General features: G+C 45.7%; 1 protein-coding gene and 1 pseudogene across 1 annotated transcript; one reads left to right on the forward strand and one right to left on the reverse strand.

Moving 5' to 3' along the window:
* LOC120840239 lies at positions 1-2041 on the forward strand (annotated as a pseudogene).
* Positions 2042-17119: 15078 nt separating this feature from the next.
* Positions 17120-21417, reverse strand: LOC120848111. Its single transcript, XM_040220047.1, has 3 exons — positions 21350-21417; positions 19890-19991; positions 17120-17951 (listed from the first exon to the last, which is right to left on the reverse strand). Exons 2-3 carry the CDS (start codon positions 19969-19971, stop codon positions 17404-17406), a joined length of 630 nt encoding a protein of 209 aa, XP_040075981.1. The 5' UTR covers positions 19972-19991; positions 21350-21417; the 3' UTR covers positions 17120-17403.
* Positions 21418-21583: the final 166 nt, after the last annotated feature.

Raw genomic sequence — 21583 nt, forward strand, 5'->3', positions numbered from 1 at the left:
ATGAGGGTCCACAGCTGTGAACCTGACTTCCGCGTGATATGTGGTATAGAAAACTGTGCGGCGACGTTTCGGCGTTACAGTGCCTACCAGAAGCACGTGTACCGCACGCACAGAGCGATTGCGGGAATAACCCCGGCTCCAGGGAGGTGCGCTACAAGAAACGAACACGCTGGGGACATCGAACAAGATGCCTCGATCCCCACCGCCTCAACTTCATCGGAAGAAGCGCTCGTCGACAACGAGGGCCCCTCGGGCAGCGGTGATTTCATCAGTGATATCCGGGAGCAGCTTGTACTTTTTTATCTTAAAATCACAGAGAAGCTGAAGTTGGTCTTTACGACGGCAGACGAGATATTCACGGTGATGAGGTCTTTGGTGCATCAGATTCTTGACGGCCACAACCAGAACACTCTGAAATTTCTAATGGAGGAGAATGTGGCATCGTCCGTCATCGAAAACCTCGGTTCACGTGCAAGTGCTGCAGACATTGTTGAAAACATATTCTCCGGGCTGGGTAGCACACACTTGAGAAAAAAGTATGTTGCAGAACATTTCCCACATACCGAAGTGACCGAGGTGCCGCTTCAGGCGGGCAGCTGTAACGACTCTGTCTGCTATATCCCAGTTAAAAAGCTTCTGACAAGTTTCGTGCAAAATGAAGACATGCTGGAATGTTTAATGCAGCCTCCCGCAACACCATCAGACGTGCTTTCCGACTTCGCCGATGGTGACTTTCTCGGTCATCATCGCCAGCTCGCCCAAGATGACAGCCACACCATATTCCTGCTCTTTTATACAGACGAGCTTGAGATCACCAACCCCCTCGGCAGTGCTGCTGGACGACACAAGGTTCTAGCTGTGTACTTTTCAGTTTTGAATCTGCACCCTCGGTACCGGTCAAAGCTTGGTGCTATCCACCTTATACTTCTTGTGGAGTACTGTGTTGCCATGCGGCATGGCTTAGATAAAGTGCTCGCTCCCCTGGTGGGGGACTTGAACTTGCTTCACAAGCATGGCATGGATGCCAGGAGCTTACATTTTAACGTGGTGACAGTGGCGTTCACTGGAGACAATCTGTCTATGCATCGTCTTGCAGGGCTTCAGTGCTGCTTCAGTAATGGCCGTATCTCCCGGTTTTGCTTAGCGCGGCACAAACAACTTAGGCAGCTCCATGCGACTAGTGACTGTGTTGAAAGGACCAGCCAAATGCACAAAAGCCACCTTGAAGCTTTCGCACTCGACCCATTAGTAAATGGCCCCCTTTATGGGGTCTCAAATGTCTCCCCTCTGGAGGGACTCAGCAACTTCGACGTCACTGACCAACTGCCCCCTGATGCAATGCATGACATTCTTGAGGGGGGCATTGGATGCGTCCTTCGTCATGTCCTCGGTGGATTGATTCAAGACAGAATACTGCGCAAGCAGGATCTCGACAGAGTTGCTGCTTTCAAGTATGGCTTTCATGACAGGAAGTCTGCACCCAATGCAGTCAGGGACACCTTCCTCACCGGTAAGGCAAGCCTGAGAGGTACAGCTAGCCAGAGGTTGTGCCTGTTCCGACTGCTGCCTCAGTTCTACGGAGACTCCATCCCTGAAGACAATCCACACTGGAGGGTGTATTTGGCATACCGACATGTTGTCGACATCATCCTTGCAGAGAAAATCCCCAAGGACTGCATTCCTTACCTTCAAGTGAAAGTCGAAGAGTTCCTGGAACTCTACACGGCGCAATACCCAAATGCAGTAGTGACGCCGAAGCTTCACTACTTGCTGCATTACTCGAAATACATCCAGAAGTTCGGACCACCTCGCCGCTTCTGGGGCATGCGATTCGAGGCGAAGCACTCATACTTCAAGAGTCTCGCCTCCAAAGTAAAGAACTTTCGGAACATTTGTCTGACGCTTGCGACCCGGCACCAGCTTCTCCAGGCTTATGAGCTGTCGGGAAGTCTGTTTGACTCGCCACTTGAGACAACTGGAGCAAGGCCGATCAAGGTAGAAGAGCTGCCAGAAGAGCAGCAAGCTGCTGTTGCCAAGGTGACGCTGGAGACAGAAGTTTCTGCTGTGAAAACCGCGAGCTTTGACAATTGCCAGTATCGTCTAAGTGACGTGTTCGTTCACAAAATGCAACACGACATTCCACAGTTTCTTAAGATTGAGAAGCTTCTTGTTTTCGGTAGTTCCTTACTGCTGCTATGCCAGCGTCTTGCTACACTTCATTGTAGCGAGCACAGGTGCTCCTACATTGTTAGGGAACTTAATGAGAGTGTGGCAATAATGCCAGATCAGTTGTTTAACTTTTATGCACTTGATCTTTACCGTTGCAGAGACTTTTGTGAGGTGGTGCCCCATCACGCACTACTGGATTAGTTTTGCCAAAAACTGCACGGTCTCCGCTTGTTTGTGTAATGGCATTTATAATAACTCAACGTCCCTTTTTTTTTCGCTGTTTTTTTTTGTTTTTGTAGTGTTTTGAGTGCAATCCTGGCATTTCAGTCTTATGCAAGTATTGTCTGTGCTATGTGATTTGGCCTTTTTTTATGTTGCATGTATTTATATGTTCTGTATTAGGTTCCAAGGTTGGTTAGAACCATTTCAATGAGCTTGTGTTTCTGTTGCTGGGGTTCTGCACTAGGTTTTGTTATAGGATATTATTTCGTATCATACCAGTTGTGTCCTGTGTTTTGTGTGCGTATGGTTTGTTTGTTTAAATTACACAATTAACTGTAAGATTTTCTACTCCATGCGCCATTTTTCTTTTTTTCTGATGCAGTCTTTGTTGGGCAATGCCACCTTTGACCCTACCTGCTCATGTGTGTTCTATCTCTATGTTCCAGGCTTTCATACATAAAGAATTTTATTGCTGATTTCAGCAACTAAAAGTTTATTTATTATTGACTCATGTACCACATTTATTAAATAGTTGCCACCACACTGTTTATCAAAAATGCTCACACTCCTGCACAAAGAGTACATACATCCAGTCATCACAATCTGCAGAAAAAAGTAGGCTAAGGAAATGGCAGATGACATTCCTGCTGAACAATGCTAATGGACTGCAAAACTGAGCACGACATTGTGAATCAAATTTCTGGCGTGCTCTGTTGTGGCTTGGGACGGGCGATGTGGTGTGACTTGCCATCCTCCAGTATCGCATGGTGCAGCATGCCCCACACACTGTGGCAACACGCAACCGTTCCAGCCAGCACCATGCCACACAAATAGGCATGCTAGTATAGGGTGACCCAGACACCATAACTGTGGCACTGATTACGACCCAGCTGGATTTGATATTGCCAAGAAGGTATGGCACATGAAAGGGCCGTGATCCATCGATAGGTATGCAAGCGGCAGACGCAATAAGATTGCGGTTATGCAAGCTAAATCACGGCTTCAAAAGAAGAAAGAAAAAAAATCTTTCTAATTATGCAACACCAAATGCCAGTTCTACCATGAAGTATAAACTGCATGTAAAGGCTGAACCGCATGCAAGCGAAGTAGCAAGCTCCGAGACGAGAGTCGGCGACGGAAGATTTAAAGCTGAACAGCATGTAAGCGGTTTAGCGAGCGACGAGAGTCTGCGACAAGCGACGGTGATGTCTCACTGTCTTCCGTCGCCATCCCTCGGCAAACCTCACTCATGAGAGCCCTCACTGACCCTCATCTTCACAGGCGAGGTGAGGGTGGGTGAGTTTCTGAACCAGAAAAATTCATGAGTGTGAGGGCCGTGAGGGTGGTGAGGGCCATGAGTGTGTGAGGTTCAGTGAAGGGCTGAAGGCGAGTGCAACTGTGAGGAAAAGGGTGAGTGAGGGGCTGAAGGTGAGTGTAGCTGTGAGGGTGAGTGAGGGGCTTAGGTAAGTGTGGCTGTGAGGGTCAGGGAGGGCGACCTAAAATGCCGACCTCTGCCCGTCGTGTTGCTCGGATTTTGGATTTCTAGAAAACGTACCTCACCGTCTTGGTTGATTACTCCTCTTGGTCGCTTGCTGCCGTTGCTTCCATGCGGTTTGTATCATTGCGCGACTTACCGAGCGACAGCGAAGCGGGTTGCCGTCGCTTGTCTCGTTGCTCGCTGAATTGCTCGCATTAAGCAATTTGACGAGCGATGAGACAAATGATGGCAAGCCGCCTCACTGTTGCTTGGTCAGTTGTGTGACAATGCAAACCGCATTAAAGCAACGGCAGCAAGCGACCAAGGCGATGAGCGACGTTTTCTAGAAATCCAAAAACCAAGTGACGCAACAAGCGACAGTGAAAAATTTCAGTCGCTTGTCGATGACGTCGTTGATTGGGCCGTCTCTCGTCTCTTCGCTTGCCAAATCGCATACATGCGGTTCAGCCTTTAAAGCCCAACTGCATGTAAGTGATTTAGCAAGTGACGAAACGAGCGACGGAGATTTCTTTGCTGCCTGTCGCGTTGCTCGGTGTTGGTATTTTTTGAACCGGTGTGAGTAGAGTTTCCTCCAGACGGAACAATAGTCGCCACTATCGTTCGCGGAGAGCTCGTGCCATTTGGATCACTCTTTTCGGAAGGCGCAACTATCACTGGGGAGAGCGTTAACTCACAACCCCGCCTGCGTTCACGCCGCTTTGCGGCGACAGTCTGCGACTGTTAATTACAAACCTATAAACCCACTTGGCCCACCGAACACGCCGCCCATACCATTTAGTTCAACAAAATTTCGTCAACATGTGTTTTTCTTTTTTTCCAGTGATAATTGTAAAAAAAAATGTAAATATTGGCAAATGTTCAAGAAAAAAAAAAAACAGGTTTACAGTGCGGTTTGAACCCGGGCCCGCTGCGTGCAGAGGAGACACAGCTCCACTATGCTATGCCACCGCTTCGAAACCGTTTTGATCATTTGTTTTATGCGAGACCCAACATGGACGGAACTTTGGTGGCGGCTATCGTTCCGTTTGGACGGAACTCTAGACACTTCTTTCTAGGAAATGTCGCGCATCGTCTTGGTCGCTTGCTCCCGTCGCTTTCATGCGGTTTGCCTTGTCGCGCGACTAGCTGAGCGACAGCTAAGCTGGCTCTCGCGTAACTACCTGTTCGAACCGATTTTAGTTCTGTGTTTCGTAAATGTTGCCGAGTGCACATCTCGCACGATCATCTTGATTCAATTTGCCAGAGACGTAACATTCCGCTTACTTACAGAGATATTGAAAATAAAAACGCAGTGGCGTACTAACTTGTTCTTGAGTGGAGGGGGGAAACCAGACTCACCTCTCCCGCCTCCCCTTCCCCCGGAGGGCGGTGCCCTTGGTATCCCTTGGGCGCCCGCGCCGCCGGCCGGTGTTTGCCCTGCCCAGTGACGGCTGTTTCAGGGGGGGGGGGGTGGGGGGGGGGGGGGGGAGGGGAGGGGGGCAAGACTTATGCCTTGCCTCCCCACTCTGAGAACTGGGGGGGAGGGGGGGGGGGGGCAAGCCCCCTTGCCCCCACGGTTTTTGGTACGCCAATGTGCAAACGTTATCAACCAGTTTATTTCAAATTAAGCCAAGCCGCAGCTGCCTGGTCAAGCGCGCTTTTCTGCTGGGTACGGACTACGGAGGCTACGAGTACGAGTTCGTAGCCAAATCCGATCACGGAGCTTCCGTCAATCGTCCAGTGGAAACTGCACCTTTTATCAATGTTATCGCGGGAAGCGATCCATGACCTACTGATGCGCACGGCGACAACTTGGGCGATTATTTGAAGAGTCGTTCGTCCGTCGGCGTTGAAGTGCGCGAAGAGGCTTAGCGTTGAGCAGATCGCAGCGTTCGCGCACATCACCAGCTGTTAACATTTTCACTGTGCACTCCTTCAGCTGCATGGCGATCTGACACGACTGCGAAGGGTCCGGGAAATAATTGCCGAGCTGAACACCATGTAATTTTACGTAACACTGAACTTTACGAACACCACGTCGCCGATGCTGCACGCAGTCAAGGCAGCGCGGAGGCGCTGGAACTGGTGTTGTCGCTGGTTCCGAGATCTCTCGAGAGCTTTCCGCCACAGTGCTTCCCGCAAAGCCCGCAGCGCAAATTCCCCACGTCGACAGTGTCGTATCGCACCAAGTGCAGAATGGCCAGGCACAATTTTCTAAAGCGGCGATGGAATGGTGTCCGGCAACGCGTAAGCGTCACCGAGCGGTGAGCAATATTGAAGTAGCCGCGGAAAATACATCTTATCCGGGTTGCATCACTCAGAGTCGAAAACAAACGTAGTTCATAATTCAATAGCAATCCTCGCACCGGTAAACGCTCGAACACGTTGCAGAACATCATTTCATCACCGCGCACGTCATCAATGCTCACTTGCGAATAGCAGTAATCACGGAGATGGAGGAAATTTTCTCCCCTTTCCCATCTCCGGTAGAGGGCGCGCCAGCTAAATTCAGCAAAAGGGAGGAACAGCATCAATTTCCTCCCCCTTCACGGGTCACAGGGAGGAAAAACGAAAGTTCCTCCCTTTTCCTCCCCTTTTTTCTTAGAGTGTACAAGGTCTTCGTCCTGGTGACGCCAAGTGGTTGCCGGCGACAACGAAGAGTGGTGCAGTGTTTCCACCTACATTGTTCGCGTGGGACTAGAAAGCAGGTTTTTGCAAGCAGACAATTTACGTCCGTGCTCTTTTGAATATGCCGAAACTCTTCCTAGTGCGTTTGCTTGTGTGGTGCCAAGTTCAACTGCAGTTTCCATGCCGGAGGAATTTACCGCGAGGTCTCCCTGGCAACAGTGAAACCCCCAAACCCAGCAGCATCACAGCCTGGGACATTTGGAGAGGCCCCTTCTGATCAGTGAAATGCCAGTCCGCTCCCAAGTTCTGCAATGCAGTCACTGCATCGAGCCTCTGCGTCATCTAAACTGCCAGAAGTTCTGCGGTCCAGTGCTCGTACTAAGGAGCCCCCTGATTGCTACAAACCGTAAATATTGTGTAACGTAATTAAGGGTAAGGAATGCGGTGTCCTATCCACGCGTGCATAACATCATTATCGCGAGAAGCCTTTATCTATATAATAGCGCTGGAAGCGCTCAGTTAGATATTCTTCATAAAGTCACGCTGCTGAACAAACATGTCGCGTTAGTTGCTCTCCCTCCTACCTCATCTACCGCGGCTACAACAATAACATTCATGTGATATTAGCTTCGTCAAACGTGATGTGCAAAGTTATACTGGTGGCGTTTTTCAAAAACATTTTATTACCCGTGATGGAAAGAAAGGCAATATTTGAGTCTCATTTCAAGCAAATTTTTTTAAGGTTGAATTTCACCTAAATTTATGAACTGCACAAGCATTTAATTCGCCGTGGCTGAAGAGGTAATTTACATTACAGTGAGATTAACTAAAGTTTTTTTTACCAAACAATAAAACCGGCACTGATACCTTTTTCACGAAAGAAACGTTTAAACAAAAACTATAGGTTGTTAAGAGTGGCAAAAAAACTAGAAAATATTTTTTGAGCACAAGCAAGAAACATATAAACATCTTGACACACAGCCCCACAAAAAAATTTTTTTTTTTTTACAATATCTATGAATTGAAACACTATCACCTGCTCTGCTGAAAAACGCTTCTTCTTGGATGCAGGCGATTGCAGCTACATTGGCAACTTTCAGAAGACGCGTCGCCTCCCGATTCCTTTATAGTGGACGACACACAACATAAAATATTAAATGGAGTGTTCTTCTTATCAACGTATTTAGGTCCGAGCGTTTGCGGCAATCTTATAATACAGGCCATTCACCTTGTCCCATGCGGCGGCATATCTGGAAACGCATGTACTGCTTAAAAGCCAATGTCTTGTTGTTACTCCAACACCGGAACTCAACATCCGTTCTCAAAAAGTAATTGCTACCGAGCGCACTGCGATTAGAAGTTTGTACTGTACATAGCGAGGCACTGCTAGTAGAAAAAAACAACCGGCCGTCTTTTTTTGTTTTTGTTTTGAAATTTGAAGTACGTAATTAAATTTTTTAGTAGAATGAAAAGTGCTCCTTAGTCTTCCACTTAAGTAGTATAGTTTGAAGCTCCTCAATGCCACGCAGTGTGCGATGTATACAGATGTATATTGTTGGTACTCATTATTCTAAACGCAATGGAGGATATCATTCCTTCTGAATGCGGAGAGGCGCATTTTGAATTCGCTATTTCAGAACACCAGCTCGATTATATTTTTGTTTAAATCTGGTGAGATCTCGAACCGAACATAAGGGGTGTTAACCTATGGTCAAGAAGGCTGCTAGATTTATGTAAATATTTTGTTGCTTTTTCGCTGTGTTGTTTGTGCTTCCTTGAATACCAGCAGTTCGTATTCAAGGAAGCATGTCAAATTAACCGGCTCAGCTCCAGGCCGTGTTGTTTATATTTGGGTTACTAATTAAGCGTTCCTTAAAACAGTGATTGTCAAACAGAGAACAATAAATAGGCGTATTAGAATATCACCGGGTGCCAAGAGCAATGTAGATGGTTGAGCGTGTTGGTTATTAATTCACGATAAGGAAAGAGGGACATTTAAGACAAACGGACAAGACAGGCTTTCGACTTTCAACAAAACGTTTACTGGCTCGACTTCGCCTCCTGAAGCTCAACGAGGGGCGTCGGAGAGGTAGAGAGGGAGGATGGTGGGTGAGAGAAGCGCGAGCCCGCTCGCAGCTGAGCGTGCATAGCAGAAGGGGGGGTCTGCTGAGTGTCAATCGACACGTCGCCGTTACACGCAGCCCCGAGTGCGGGCGGAGCCCTCTTGGGGAAAGAAGGGAGGAGGAGGGGGGGGGGGGCGACGGAAAAGAGAAGGAGAAGGTGTGCCGGCGGTGCCGGCGGTGCTCTCTTGGGGAAGGAAGGGAAAGGGGGGGGGGGGGAAGGCGCTGAAAAGAAAAGAGAAGAAGATACGCGAATTTAGACTTTTTATGTCTTTGGAGGAGCCCTCTCGCCCCGCAGGAAGCGAATCTCTCGACCAGAAAGAGAAAGGGATGGGCTGGACAGGTTTGAGACTGAAGATTTGATATGTAGGGACTCAAGGATTTCCCTGCCGAATCGAGATTTGTGCCCGCCGAGAATCTTGGTTTTCGAGAACTCGGGGGTGCACGAGGGGCAGTCTTTTTTGGCGTGAACCACAACTGGATGGAAGGAGTCCGGAGAAGGAGACAAGATCTCCTTGGCGTGCTCCCGGAGACGGTCATTCACGCACCGCCCCGTCTGGCCGATGTACTCGGCCCCGCACACAAGTGGAATACTATACACCTTTTCCCTTGTGCAGGGCCGGAAGCACTGCGCGTGTTTTTTTGTGCATGTGGGTGGGGGCTCTGGGTTGGTTACTCGCCTGCACATGCCTCCCAATTTAAATTTACATGTGAAAAGAACTCTGGTGCCGAATCGACGTGCAAGCGCGCGGAGTCGGTGTGCCGTGTTGTGGGAGTACGGGATGCACGCAGGGCGGGCAGACCAGGTCCCGGAGGGAGCCTCCTTTGGGCGGCCCCTCGACTGCAGGATGAGTTTCTTGCTGATGTTATCTAAAAGGTCCACCGGGTAACCCGCCCTCCTGAGCCTAGTGGCCTGCAACGACAGGCTCCCTCTGATATTATGATCGCAGGACTTTTTGCACGAGGAGGAAAGGAGAGACTGGACAATTCCGGACTTAACGGTTTTTGAATGATGGCTAGAGAAGGGAAGGGCAGGTTTCAGGGAACGCTGTTGAAAAGACCAGCAAAGACCGTGAGACGAGTGGGTCAGTCGAAAATCGAGAAATTGAAGACCCTCCTGAGTAGGGTCCTCCCTTTTGAAGGTGAGGCCACTGGCGTGAGTTTTGAATGCCTGAAGAATGGGAACATCTGAGTTTGAGACAGGATGAAGAACCAGATAGTCGTCAACGTACCGAAAGATTCTACATTCATTACCCGAGCGTACCGAAAGATTCTACATTCATTGCCCCTTCGAAGCATAATCTCTGAGGGGGGATGCTGGCAGAAACCTCTCGCCCTCTTCCTACAAAAGCACCTTTCCTCTATCGATCTTCCCCACCCCTTCCGCGTTAGGGGCTCCCTTGAGGTGATTGATTTCATTCGACCCTTGCATTCAAATCAGGACCAGTACATGTTCTCGCTGGATGTCGAGGACATGTATTATAATCTCGACCTCAAAATCCTTCTAAGCTCTGTTTCTGAGGCAATTGACCTACATGGACTCACGACGTTTCAAAACGCGTCAGGAATCCCGGTCGGTGGCTTCCTCGATCTCCTCCGGCTCTACCTGGAATCCACTCTGGTTGAGCACGAGGGAAGGGTTTTCATCCAGAAATCGGGTGTGTGTATCGGTTCCTGCCTCGCGCCGATCCTCAGCGAGATTTATCTCTTTTTTGTGGATCGCGCGGTGCAGGAGCATCTTGCTCGCTCGGGTAATGAATGTAGAATCTTTCGGTACGTTGACGACTATCTGGTTCTTCATCCTGTCTCAAACTCAGATGTTCCCATTCTTCAGGCATTCAAAACTCACGCCAGTGGCCTCACCTTCAAAAGGGAGGACCCTACTCAGGAGGGTCTTCAATTTCTCGATCTTCGACTGACCCACTCGTCTCACGGTCTTTGCTGGTCTTTTCAACAGCGTTCCCAGAAACCTGTCCTTCCCTTCTCTAGCCATCATTCAAAAACCGTTAAGTCCGGAATTGTCCAGTCTCTCCTTTCCTCCTCGTGCAAAAAGTCCTGCGATCATAATATCAGAGGGAGCCTGTCGTTGCAGGCCACTAGGCTCAGGAGGGCGGGTTACCCGGTGGACCTTTTAGATAACATCAGCAAGAAACTCATCCTGCAGTCGAGGGGCCGCCCAAAGGAGGCTCCCTCCGGGACCCGGTCTGCCCGCCCTGCGTGCATCCCGTACTCCCACAACACGGCACACCGACTCCGCGCGCTTGCACGTCGATTCGGCACCAGAGTTCTTTTCACATGTAAATTTAAATTGGGAGGCATGTGCAGGCGAGTAACCAACCCAGAGCCCCCACCCACATGCACAAAAAAACACGCGCAGTGCTTCCGGCCCTGCACAAGGGAAAAGGTGTATAGTATTCCACTTGTGTGCGGGGCCGAGTACATCGGCCAGACGGGGCGGTGCGTGAATGACCGTCTCCGGGAGCACGCCAAGGAGATCTTGTCTCCTTCTCCGGACTCCTTCCATCCAGTTGTGGTTCACGCCAAAAAAGACTGCCCCTCGTGCACCCCCGAGTTCTCGAAAACCAAGATTCTCGGCGGGCACAAATCTCGATTCGGCAGGGAAATCCTTGAGTCCCTACATATCAAATCTTCAGTCTCAAACCTGTCCAGCCCATCCCTTTCTCTTTCTGATCGAGAGATTCGCTTCCTGCGGGGCGAGAGGGCTCCTCCAAAGACATAAAAAGTCTAAATTCGCGTATCTTCTTCTCTTTTCTTTTCAGCGCCTTCCCCCCCCCCCCTTTCCCTTCCTTCCCCAAGAGAGCACCGCCGGCACCGCCGGCACACCTTCTCCTTCTCTTTTCCGTCGCCCCCCCCCCCCCCCCCCCTCCTCCCTTCTTTCCCCAAGAGGGCTCCGCCCGCACTCGGGGCTGCGTGTAACGGCGACGTGTCGATTGACACTCAGCAGACCCCCCCTTCTGCTATGCACGCTCAGCTGCGAGCGGGCTCGCGCTTCTCTCACCCACCATCCTCCCTCTCTACCTCCCCGACGCCCCTCGTTGAGCTTCAGGAGGCGAAGTCGAGCCAGTAAACGTTTTGTTGAAAGTCGAAAGCCTGTCTTGTCCGTTTGTCTTAAATGTCCCTCTTTCCTTATCGTGAACCAAGAGCAATGTTTTCTATTTTTAAACACTCGTTCCTCTCAATAACATGTTTAATCAGGGCCTGACTTTTGTTTTTTTATAACTGGTATCAAGTTGCCCTAATAGTAAGAATAAGACGGCGAGCCCCAACGGTTCAGGGCGACTAACAGTTACAAATATGTGAAAATGTGCTCGCCTGAATTTTCTCCAAGGTGTCTCACATATTTTCAACTTCTAGGCTCTTGTATTGTCGATTCATTCGCGATGTTCTTTGATTCTATTTTTTTTTACGTAAGAACGCGCTACACATGACATAAAGTGTTAGAAACAAAGTTTTAGATCTTAAAAAGTATCGTGGCCTGTAGGTTGCGCCGCGGCTCTTGTAAACAGTCGCATGAACAGTTTGTTATTTCTGTTGATGTCCTTCGTTGATTATATTTCTTGGTAACAGAGTAACATCCGTTGTATGGTTTGGCGCATAAACTTTCAAGTACCATAAGAACCTGATACCCTTCAACGTATCGACAACGCTATTCTTGTCCATGATCGCTCAGCAGTTGCTTTATAAATTCTTAAAAAGGCCCACTGACCCTCGGATGCTTTGGCTGGACGCGCTTTTATTTTATTAGCTCTCCGTTCCTCCGACATGGGGACGGCGTCGACTCCATATATTTGTGCATGAGGTCACGTGTGAACAGTGTTAGTCAAGAGACTTGAAAAAAGTATTTAAGTTAAGTTACGAAGTACCTGCTTCGTAAAGTATTTAGAATGCTACTCAAGTTACATTCCTGGCAAAATGTCTTGAATAGAGTACTAATCCTTCGCAAATGTGATTCAATTACTTCCGAAGATAATTCCGCATTCCCTAATTTTCATCGAGTCCTGTGATACTAGAATGTTTTATTTCAACGCAACAGAAGCAAACAAAATGAAATCACTGTGCTATCTTATGCACCTCCAGTAGAAGGAGTATACGCCACTTGTGCCTGCTAAAATATATTTAAGAAAAATGAGCCAACAGTGGAAACTCTACCTATGGTCACTTCGCTAATAATCATTCTTATGTGGTTTTATAAAGTTCGCTTCTGAAGCATCGCTTTAAAAAGCGCCGCTAGTCACTATATTCCCAGTGGATTTTAATCAAGATTTATATTATACGCCAAATAAGGACAGAATAACATGAATGGAGGAGATGCCGCACCTTATGCAAGTCCGGTGCCCCAACCGTCCAACCGTCGCGTTGAGAAATGGCCAAACTTTAAAAAAGTCACAGATGGACACAAAGATGCACTACTGTCTTCCTCGACGTTATCAATTTCTGTATCCTTTCTTCGTTCTCAACTCTAGGAACCACTTCAAAAAGGCGTGCAACTTTGGGAGGACTCAGTGTTTCTGTTTCGAGAGCTCATCGTGCTCGCAGCTTGTTTCCAATCATACTCCAATCGCTATTCTAATCAAAGGGCCGGGCTCTCGCGATTTTGTCCGTAGCAAGGTCAAACATAAAAGAATTCAAAAGCAAAAGTGAGTATTTTTTGTGTAATTTTCTCATTTTTTTTAATTTATTGCTTCATTTGCATTTTGAGTCTGGATCTTCGGTTCTGCGTTCGTTTCTCGTTCATTGTTCGGTCGTTTCCGCTTCAAGTTTGAGATCGGTTCAACTTTGCGCTGCTGGAGTATGTAGGTTACTAATCCCGTAATATATTCCGCCAAAATTTTTTTCAGATATTTAAAATAGTGTTTTAGATAATGTGTGCAGATATCGAGAAATGGAAGTAAGATTGAGCTGCAAATACTCACGATCAAAGGTATCTGCAAGTAACAAATTATTTTCAGAAGTGATTCAAATGCAGTATCTCGAGTAGAGCATTTGAGATAGGCAAAAGTCTGCATGTGGCTCTGCAATTGGCATTCCTTATCATCGAAGCTTTGAGAAGTTCTCAAGGCTGATATTCATTATCCCGACTAGTGGCCTCCGACTACAGCCGAGATAGCAGCGAGCTCGTTGTACATAAGGGTGTCGTGTTCACTTTTTCTTACGGGCCGACTACTGTTCGTTTCTTTTACTTGTTCGTTGCGTATATGTGTGCCTATCCCTTCAATGTATTTCAATCACACAAACTAGTTTGATTGTTGTTACCCCGTCTCACAGGTTGAACATGCAAATAACACCCTGTCAATATTAAAAACGCAACATTATTTAACAAAGAAGAGCTTAGCCATATTTGATAGTTAACCACAAAATAGATTTCGAAGCTTACGATAGACTTTACAGCTTTAAAACTTATTCCTGAGGAGTTGCTCAATTTAGATTGAGATTTAAAGCCAGATTTCTTACAGATGGTGCATTTATATGATCGTTTATATTGCACGTAAAAAACGCCGGTAGTTGGGAGGACATAAGCTTAACGTAATTGACCTAACACCTCAAGATTATAAGAACGTATAATGTCTAAGACCGTACGCTGAAGAAAGCTGTAAACAAAATAGTCATAGCACACGATTGACTCAATAGAACCTATAGTATTAATTACGAATTATCCCGAAGCTTGGTTGCCTACTATTGTGATAGTTAAAATTAGGGTTGGGCACTTGATCAAACAAGCTACACATTAATTAATAAATGCTTTAATCGCGACTACTTTTTAATCTGCTAATCAGCTACATTTTGACGAACAAACAAAAAGTAAAAAGAACTTCAGCCTTTCCACTCTGGTGAAGAAGAAAGTGCAGCGGAGCTGTTGCTGCGTACATCGCCGCTCTTTCCGCATCCGGACTTCTATCCCCGACGAAAGGGCACGCGGCCGACCCATCGTGAGTCCAAACCGAAACCGATAAGAGCGTAGGAAACAGCGTGCAGAACAGACGAGGACGAAGTTTTTTGCGCTGTTTCCTACGATGAAGTACCACCAACTCGCCCAACTATCCATTCTTCTATGATAGCTGGAAAGGTTGCCGCCATCTATGAGCGACGGCGGCAACCAGACTGGTTGTCTGGGTACGGCCGTTGCTTATAGATGGCGGTAGCTGTTTAGAGGTTTGTGTAGGTTTGTGTCGACATCGGTTTGGTACCGGACACGATCCTAGGGAACCTAGCCCTTAACAGCTCCGCTGTAAAACTCAACGCTTTCACCACGCGCACGTGGACGAGCACGCATGTATGAAGGCAAACTTTAGGAGGAATTTTAACCTAAACAAAACTGTATGGCGCGACTGTAATTCCAAACAAGTTGAGAAGGTTATACGTGTCCCAGCGAATTCGATGCTGCGTGACTGTGTTTTTAGCGAAGCCGAGACTACTGTGAACAAAGAGAGAAGTTGCTATTTTCGGAGACTGTCAACGAACCTCTTAGCCTCTCCGGCTGTAGTATTCATTTGTGAGTGTGGGTGACGTTTGACGGTTTTCAACTACACAGGAAGTTGGATTTAAAATCTGAAATGGTACATTGCGTCATTATCACAATCTCAGCGAAGGCGACATTTTTAATTTTGATTTTTTAACTATTACGGGTGGGAATGAAAAAAAAACATATTAATCGATGAATTAATCGATTAAGGGGTTCCAAATATTTGGGTTAAAAATTGCAATCAATGCCAAATCCTAGTTTAAATTGACCCTCTATAGAACGGGAACCTGATTACCGGAAATTAATGGCAGGATGAAAGTGCCTCCGTTGCAGCTCAAGGTCCCACCCCCAGGTTTCCTTTTCGTATTAGTAAAAACTGTGCCTAACCCATTTACCGCATCTGGTATAGGTTAATTTTTACCTGTTCTTGCTCAGGTCATGATAATGACAAATGGAGATGTAATGCCTCTAAAGGGTCCTTAAGATAACGGGCGACATTGTGATCCACAGTGTTCATCTAGGTTGTCTGCATGTTAAATCGCCCTTACACTAATTATCAATAAGTTTCAATTGAGGTTCTGACGTATTTTACTAAAATACATGAGAAACTCAATTGAAACCGATTGAGAGTCCTTGTAAGTGCATATCTCGTGATTCCAACCTCGAAGGTTGCAAGGCGTTATCGGCCACGACAGCGGCGCTCCACTACTGATAAATTGCCCGCGCCGAAGTATGCGTGAGGCTTTCTGGATCTGGGCGTCGGCAATAACAGATGATAAATGACTACGTGCTGTTAAACCACCGTTTTGTCATATCCGAGGCGGGTAAAAGCGAGGGAAGTCTTACAAGGTGGAATAAATAAAACAAAGTGAGATCTATTACTTTCGTTACGGTTATGGTGATCGACAAGCATTATCTCCTGAAAGAATTTCAGATCGTGTTACGGTTCAGGTTCGAGTTCGTGCTTGCTTTGTGTTCCACCCTCCGCAAGTAATACGTTTTTATCCATACACCGAGATGTGCTTCCTTATCTGTTGCCTCTCCTGTGTAGCAAACACAGGTCAAAGTTATCCTCCCTTTCACATGGTGTAAACTTCGATCTACAACGCATTTCTTTATTTATAAATATGTATAAACCCAGCACAAACCTCACCGGAATCATCGAAATCCAACACACCTCTATGAACTGTTTTTTATGAAGTTTATTGCGGCACGTTTTGGCATCAATACTTTCAGTAAGCAAACGAACTGAGTGGCTGCAGGAGAAGGGACTACGGCCAGCCCTGAATCTCGATCGCAACTGAATGTATTTTTGATTTCACGCTGTATCTTCTTCTTCAGTGAATATGGCCCTTTCCGCATAGCCCCTTCTTTGGGGCTGGAGTCGTCTCAACGGACAGTCTTAACACTGTTGCTCGTGGTCGAGGAGCAGGTTTTGATGGCTTACACGAAGGTATATTCAGGCGGCTGATTGGGCGTGCGTATCCCGACGCACGCCAGCTTGCGTCGGAGACTAACGGGCACCTCCGACGCGTAAGAAAACGTAGTTGTAGTTGTGGAGACCCTGTTATAAGAAGACAGGTTTGTTCTGGCGTGCTCGCGTTTTCGCGTGGGTGTAGCATGAATTTAAAAAAGGCGAGCTCTGTCCTGCACGTAGCACGCACCAGCTGATGGCCTTGGAGGGTTAGATGCTGCAGGAGCGATCAGTTCGGTGACAATGAGTGGTGGCGCACTGTAAAACAAACCCCTTAAACCTGCGCCTGCGGTCACGGGCCATTTCGTAAATTTGGAAAACGAAAATTACAATTTTCTAAATGTGTATTTGCCCATCTGATGACCGTGGTACCAATTAAGTCCGGCCTTTCTTTTACTCAGACAATGTCTCTTGCTTCACTAATAGCAGAAAATATGTTATTGATTTTGTGCAGTATTTCCAACAACAATGTTCTCCAAATATTCCACACATTCCTCGTCGTAGTGTATGAGATATTTAGTATTGTATATTAACTCAGTGCGACAAAATCTTGTAGCAAAAAAAATCAATTTATTTTGACAAAAAAGCCAGTGTTTCAATAAATATATTTTGACAAATGCTGCATAGCCGGGTATAAAACTTCTAATATATGACGCCTTTATCCACGCGCCAACAATTACAAAAGAAATTACCCCTTATGAGAGAAACAGCCTTGAATACAACATAGGAATCTCTGTTTCGCGAGGGGACGTACAACGTTTCAAACTTCCACTAATCTTAGAATTTGCAGCATATATCTATATTTCTGCTCTCGGTGGCTTACAATGAGAACCTACTGCATCTGAGCGAGGGTATCCATAAGAGCTCTCTTTACGAACTCTGGCATGACCATCACCCAGTAGTACCTGAAAGGTCCCGGGAATAAGTTAACAGCCATACTAACGATTGCGGCCGGTAACATCCCTGCACCAAAGAAATGCACTAAGATCCCTTCCAGTAATAAAGGCGTCACTCTCGATACCATCAATGCTGTACCTTGGTCTGTCTCCCTGACAAGAAATACAACTTCTAGGCCCACCATCGGGCTCACCGTGGAAATACGGCCTTGGTCTCCAGAGCAGACCTTCCAGGGATAGGAAATCTCAAGGACATCGGAACGAAGGTTTGCAATGATTCTCCTCTCGTCTTTTGTGCAGAAGACTTGGTATTTGCTGGACGGTTCAAGTCGATTCAGGTGGGTGATGGTAGCGTTGCCTATGGTAAGCAGATCGTTTCCAATCTTGGTACCGCCAAATTGAGTATCGCTGTAAGCTTTCGGAAGAAGACTGAAAAGCTGGTTTAGCTTCAACTCCAAGTCTCGGTCCAGGGTGTCGCAGTCACCTGCAATTCAAATATAAGAATGAAGTCTGCTTTCTATGGTTCAGAGGTGTTAGAGGTGTTATTGATTTTAGCAGATTAAGCAAATTTTGGCAGTTAAATCTTTAAGAATTTAAGATAAAAAACACTAAAAAGAATTCGCCCGTTCCCGCGCTCTCGCGACACGGGCAGCGGTAACACAGTATGTATTGTTCGTTACCTTACAGTAATGTTTCACGGATGAACGTGGTTCGCATTCTGTGCCTCGAAATAGTGAACGTCATCGTGCGTGGCATGTGTGAAAAGGAAGCTCTGCAAAAACCAGTGATCGACAGGGTGTGGAGTGCAAAGTTTACGTCACTTCCGGTCGCATGCCCCAGTTTTGACCATGCTATTTCGTGCCTCGTTGCTTTTTTATTTTTATTTATCGCATATTTTTTACTGTTTGCTTTTTGCTCACTATCTTATCGTGCTTGTGCCTTGAGAAAACATTTCGAGCTCGCTTTTCTCTCTTGGGCTTCCAGCGCCAGTTCGTTCGCCACCGGATTCACAACCGCAAGTACTCAAGTTCAAAACCAAACACTTCCACGCATTTTGATACTGGTTAATTTTGTACGACACTACTGGGAGTTACAATTATCTGCGTTATAAGAATTTGCGTTAATTGAAACTAACACTCCAAAGCACGTTTTAAATTAAACAATTCGGTCGGGGAGAGTTTATGATTCAACACGCTCTACTATTCCGCGATCACGTTTGTTTTCGTTTTTTTATTATTTCTGCAGCTGCCAAACGTAAGTAAACCTAGTTATAAATTTGAAAATAAATATTCTACATACATAACGACTCTCAATAATCTCTTTTAGACAAAATCGTGACCTGTTCTGCCCTTCGAAATTCGAAGCTGTCAATATCCAGCCCCAAATTATCACCTACCGTACAAAGTTTCTTCAAAATACTTTTGCTTTTTTTTTCTAAATGCACATAATTACACTATTTCTATACGTATCGTGCCTGGAAGAACCACACTTCTCTTCTTCACTAGAACGGTATTCGAGTAATTCCGCCAAGATATGAGCCTTCAAAAATATCTAGGCCTTATTGTAGACATCGAGGCATTTTATATATAGCACTTTATCCAGAATTTCACTCACTCTCTACGTTGAGCCAATCTAGCACATTGTTCCCAGTGAAACATAATTTACTTGGAAATAATTGAATTTGTGTGCCACATACTGTCGCGTGCATGACCGAGGTGGAACGCTTCTCCTCACCTCTAGAGGATTCGAGTTCCACTTGTACGCTGAGGGTAAAAGATAAGGAGGCCAGTAGGATCTTGCCATGTCAGTCTCGCCCTAGTTCTCTCCCGACCATTCTATGCCTAATACTCGAGGTACCGATTGCAGTTGATAAGACGAGCGCTGACGCCGCTTTCTCGACGCGCGTTCTTTCTTTTGTTTCTGGCACAAGTTTGTCGATTAAACCTTTATTTTCGGTATACGCTCCTCGAGCATTTTCTATCCGCTACCATATTTTCGGCTCACGTTGCTAGAGGCAAGAATGTTTCGCTTTGATCTGCCTTGCTGTAATTCCAGCAGGTGATCCTTAATACCCAGGGTTCTGCTGTAAACTGCACTAATACTCTTTTAGTGAATATGCGTTTCACAAATTTTCCGTGGCGTCTAGATTTCCGACGCTAAAATAATTAAGTATGATTGTCGGCATCAATATTTAGTCCCCAGATTATTATGCCATTCAGCTCCTACTTCTCTCCAAGCCAAAATGGTAAATAATTGAAGACCCTACGTAGTTCTTAGAAGTTTATCTTCACGGTCCTACTCAAAGTAGTAGTCATTTCTTTCAATTGTGGTACCAACGTTTCTCAAGCAACGATTTTAGCGTTCAATGCAATAAACACACAAAAAAAATTAAAACCCTAGATATGGAAGCGTTTGTACATACCTCTGGAACTGTCAATGATGTTTCCAAGTATCACATACGGAAGCATTAAGAGTACCGCAGATGAGGCAGCAATACAAGGCATGATGTAGGAGATACTTCGACCTGCAAGATAATACAAGAGCTCGAATTTGTGTTGCGTTCATGCTTCTATGAGCTCGAAACATAAGTACATGGTTACGGTTTTATTCTGTCTGTTATATAATGTTCAAATCTGGTTCGGTTGCGAGAGAATATTTTTATTGATATAAAACAAGGAATATAATAAATCATATTTTCCGAACATTTAAAACATTATGTTTTTTTTTGTGTGTGTAATTTTCTGAAGTGTGAAAGGTTTTCGTCATAAGGGGCAACCAATGTAAGGTCCATTGGGGATAAATAAAGGTGTCTTTTCTGCTTTTTTATCCAGTATAAAAATAAATAGTTGGAGCAAAGAAACTATTGTAGCCGTAGGCTAGTAAGAAGGACCTGGAAAAAGATCCTCTTCAAAGTGACACAATAGTGACTGGCAGATCTTTCCTTGTCTTATCTTCTTATCAAACAAACAATATATCGGATGTTTCAGCGAAGACTGACAAAAAATCCTTAAATGTGTGTATTCTAGGTAAAATATGTTTGTTTCGGGTATGCGTTATTCGTAGCGATGGACGTCAGAAAACGTGTGATACTTACTTATTAGTTAACTAGTTAAGCAAAAATTACAAACGAACTTTTAATTAGAGATATTTGACATATGGTTTTAAATAACAACTTGATGAGCGTCATCGAAAACCACTAAATTAGTAATTTTCAGAATGTCGTTTAGCACGTGTGAAGCGTAGTAGTGCGTCATAGTTACCACTTGTGGAGCATGTAGAAGACTGGGACTCTGAGAAGAGTCGGAAAAATTGCACGGGCGCCTTTTCGCAGCAGCCGCCAGCCTTGTATCTGCTCCACCAGTAGTAACTTTAGAGCACTACTACTCCCTGCTCAAATTCTTCCTTCAAATTACTCATTTAGTGATTTTCGATGACGCTCAGCAAGTTCCTAATTGAACGCATATGTCTATTTTCACTAATCAAAAAATTAATTAGTCATTAGCGAACAAATTAGTACGTATCTTAAATTTTTTAAAGTCCGACACCACGAATATTACGGTCCTAAGAAAATTAATATTTTATCTCCAATACACTAATTGTAGGAAATTTTGTAAGTTTTCGCTGAAACAGCCGGTATAGGAACTTAAACATTTCCATTAAATTTACAAATACATACCACGTATTCGGAACTTTCAAACAAAACTCGTAAGACGTTCTTCATATCAGACCAAAAACATTATTCAGAATCGCCCTTCCCAAAAGAAGAAGCAAGCACAAAATAGGATAACCTCGAATTACCTTGATTAGAACAACTTATTCAAGTACTTATACTTAGAAACAAAAACATGCTGTATTGGGCCACAACTATGTGAACATTCTCACCTGATCAAGCTGGAACAATCTTGATCGTGATTGCAGCAAATCGCAGCAACGTGAGAAATTGCGAGAAGACGCGCCGCCTCGAGCTCTTCTTATAGTAAACGCCGCAAAGGGAAATACCCGAAAGAGTTTTTTTTTTTTTTTATCAACATCCTTAGGCCCCTTCTGGTAATCTTATATTACAGCCCTCGCATCCTATTCCGTACGGCAGCATATCTGCCACCGCATGTACTGCTG

This window comes from Ixodes scapularis, unplaced genomic scaffold, assembly GCF_016920785.2.
Source record: "Ixodes scapularis isolate PalLabHiFi unplaced genomic scaffold, ASM1692078v2 PGA_scaffold10__122_contigs__length_95168666, whole genome shotgun sequence".
Taxonomy (NCBI): Eukaryota; Metazoa; Arthropoda; class Arachnida; order Ixodida; family Ixodidae; genus Ixodes; species Ixodes scapularis.

Bases quoted from the DNA above. Each gene is read 5' to 3' on its own strand.
- LOC120848111 (XM_040220047.1), bottom strand. From the start codon at position 19,971: ATGCCTTGTATTGCTGCCTCATCTGCGGTACTCTTAATGCTTCCGTAT. The intron at 17,952-19,889 runs GTATGTACAAAC...TTTGAATTGCAG, and splicing joins CATCATTGACAGTTCCAGAG to GTGACTGCGACACCCTGGAC.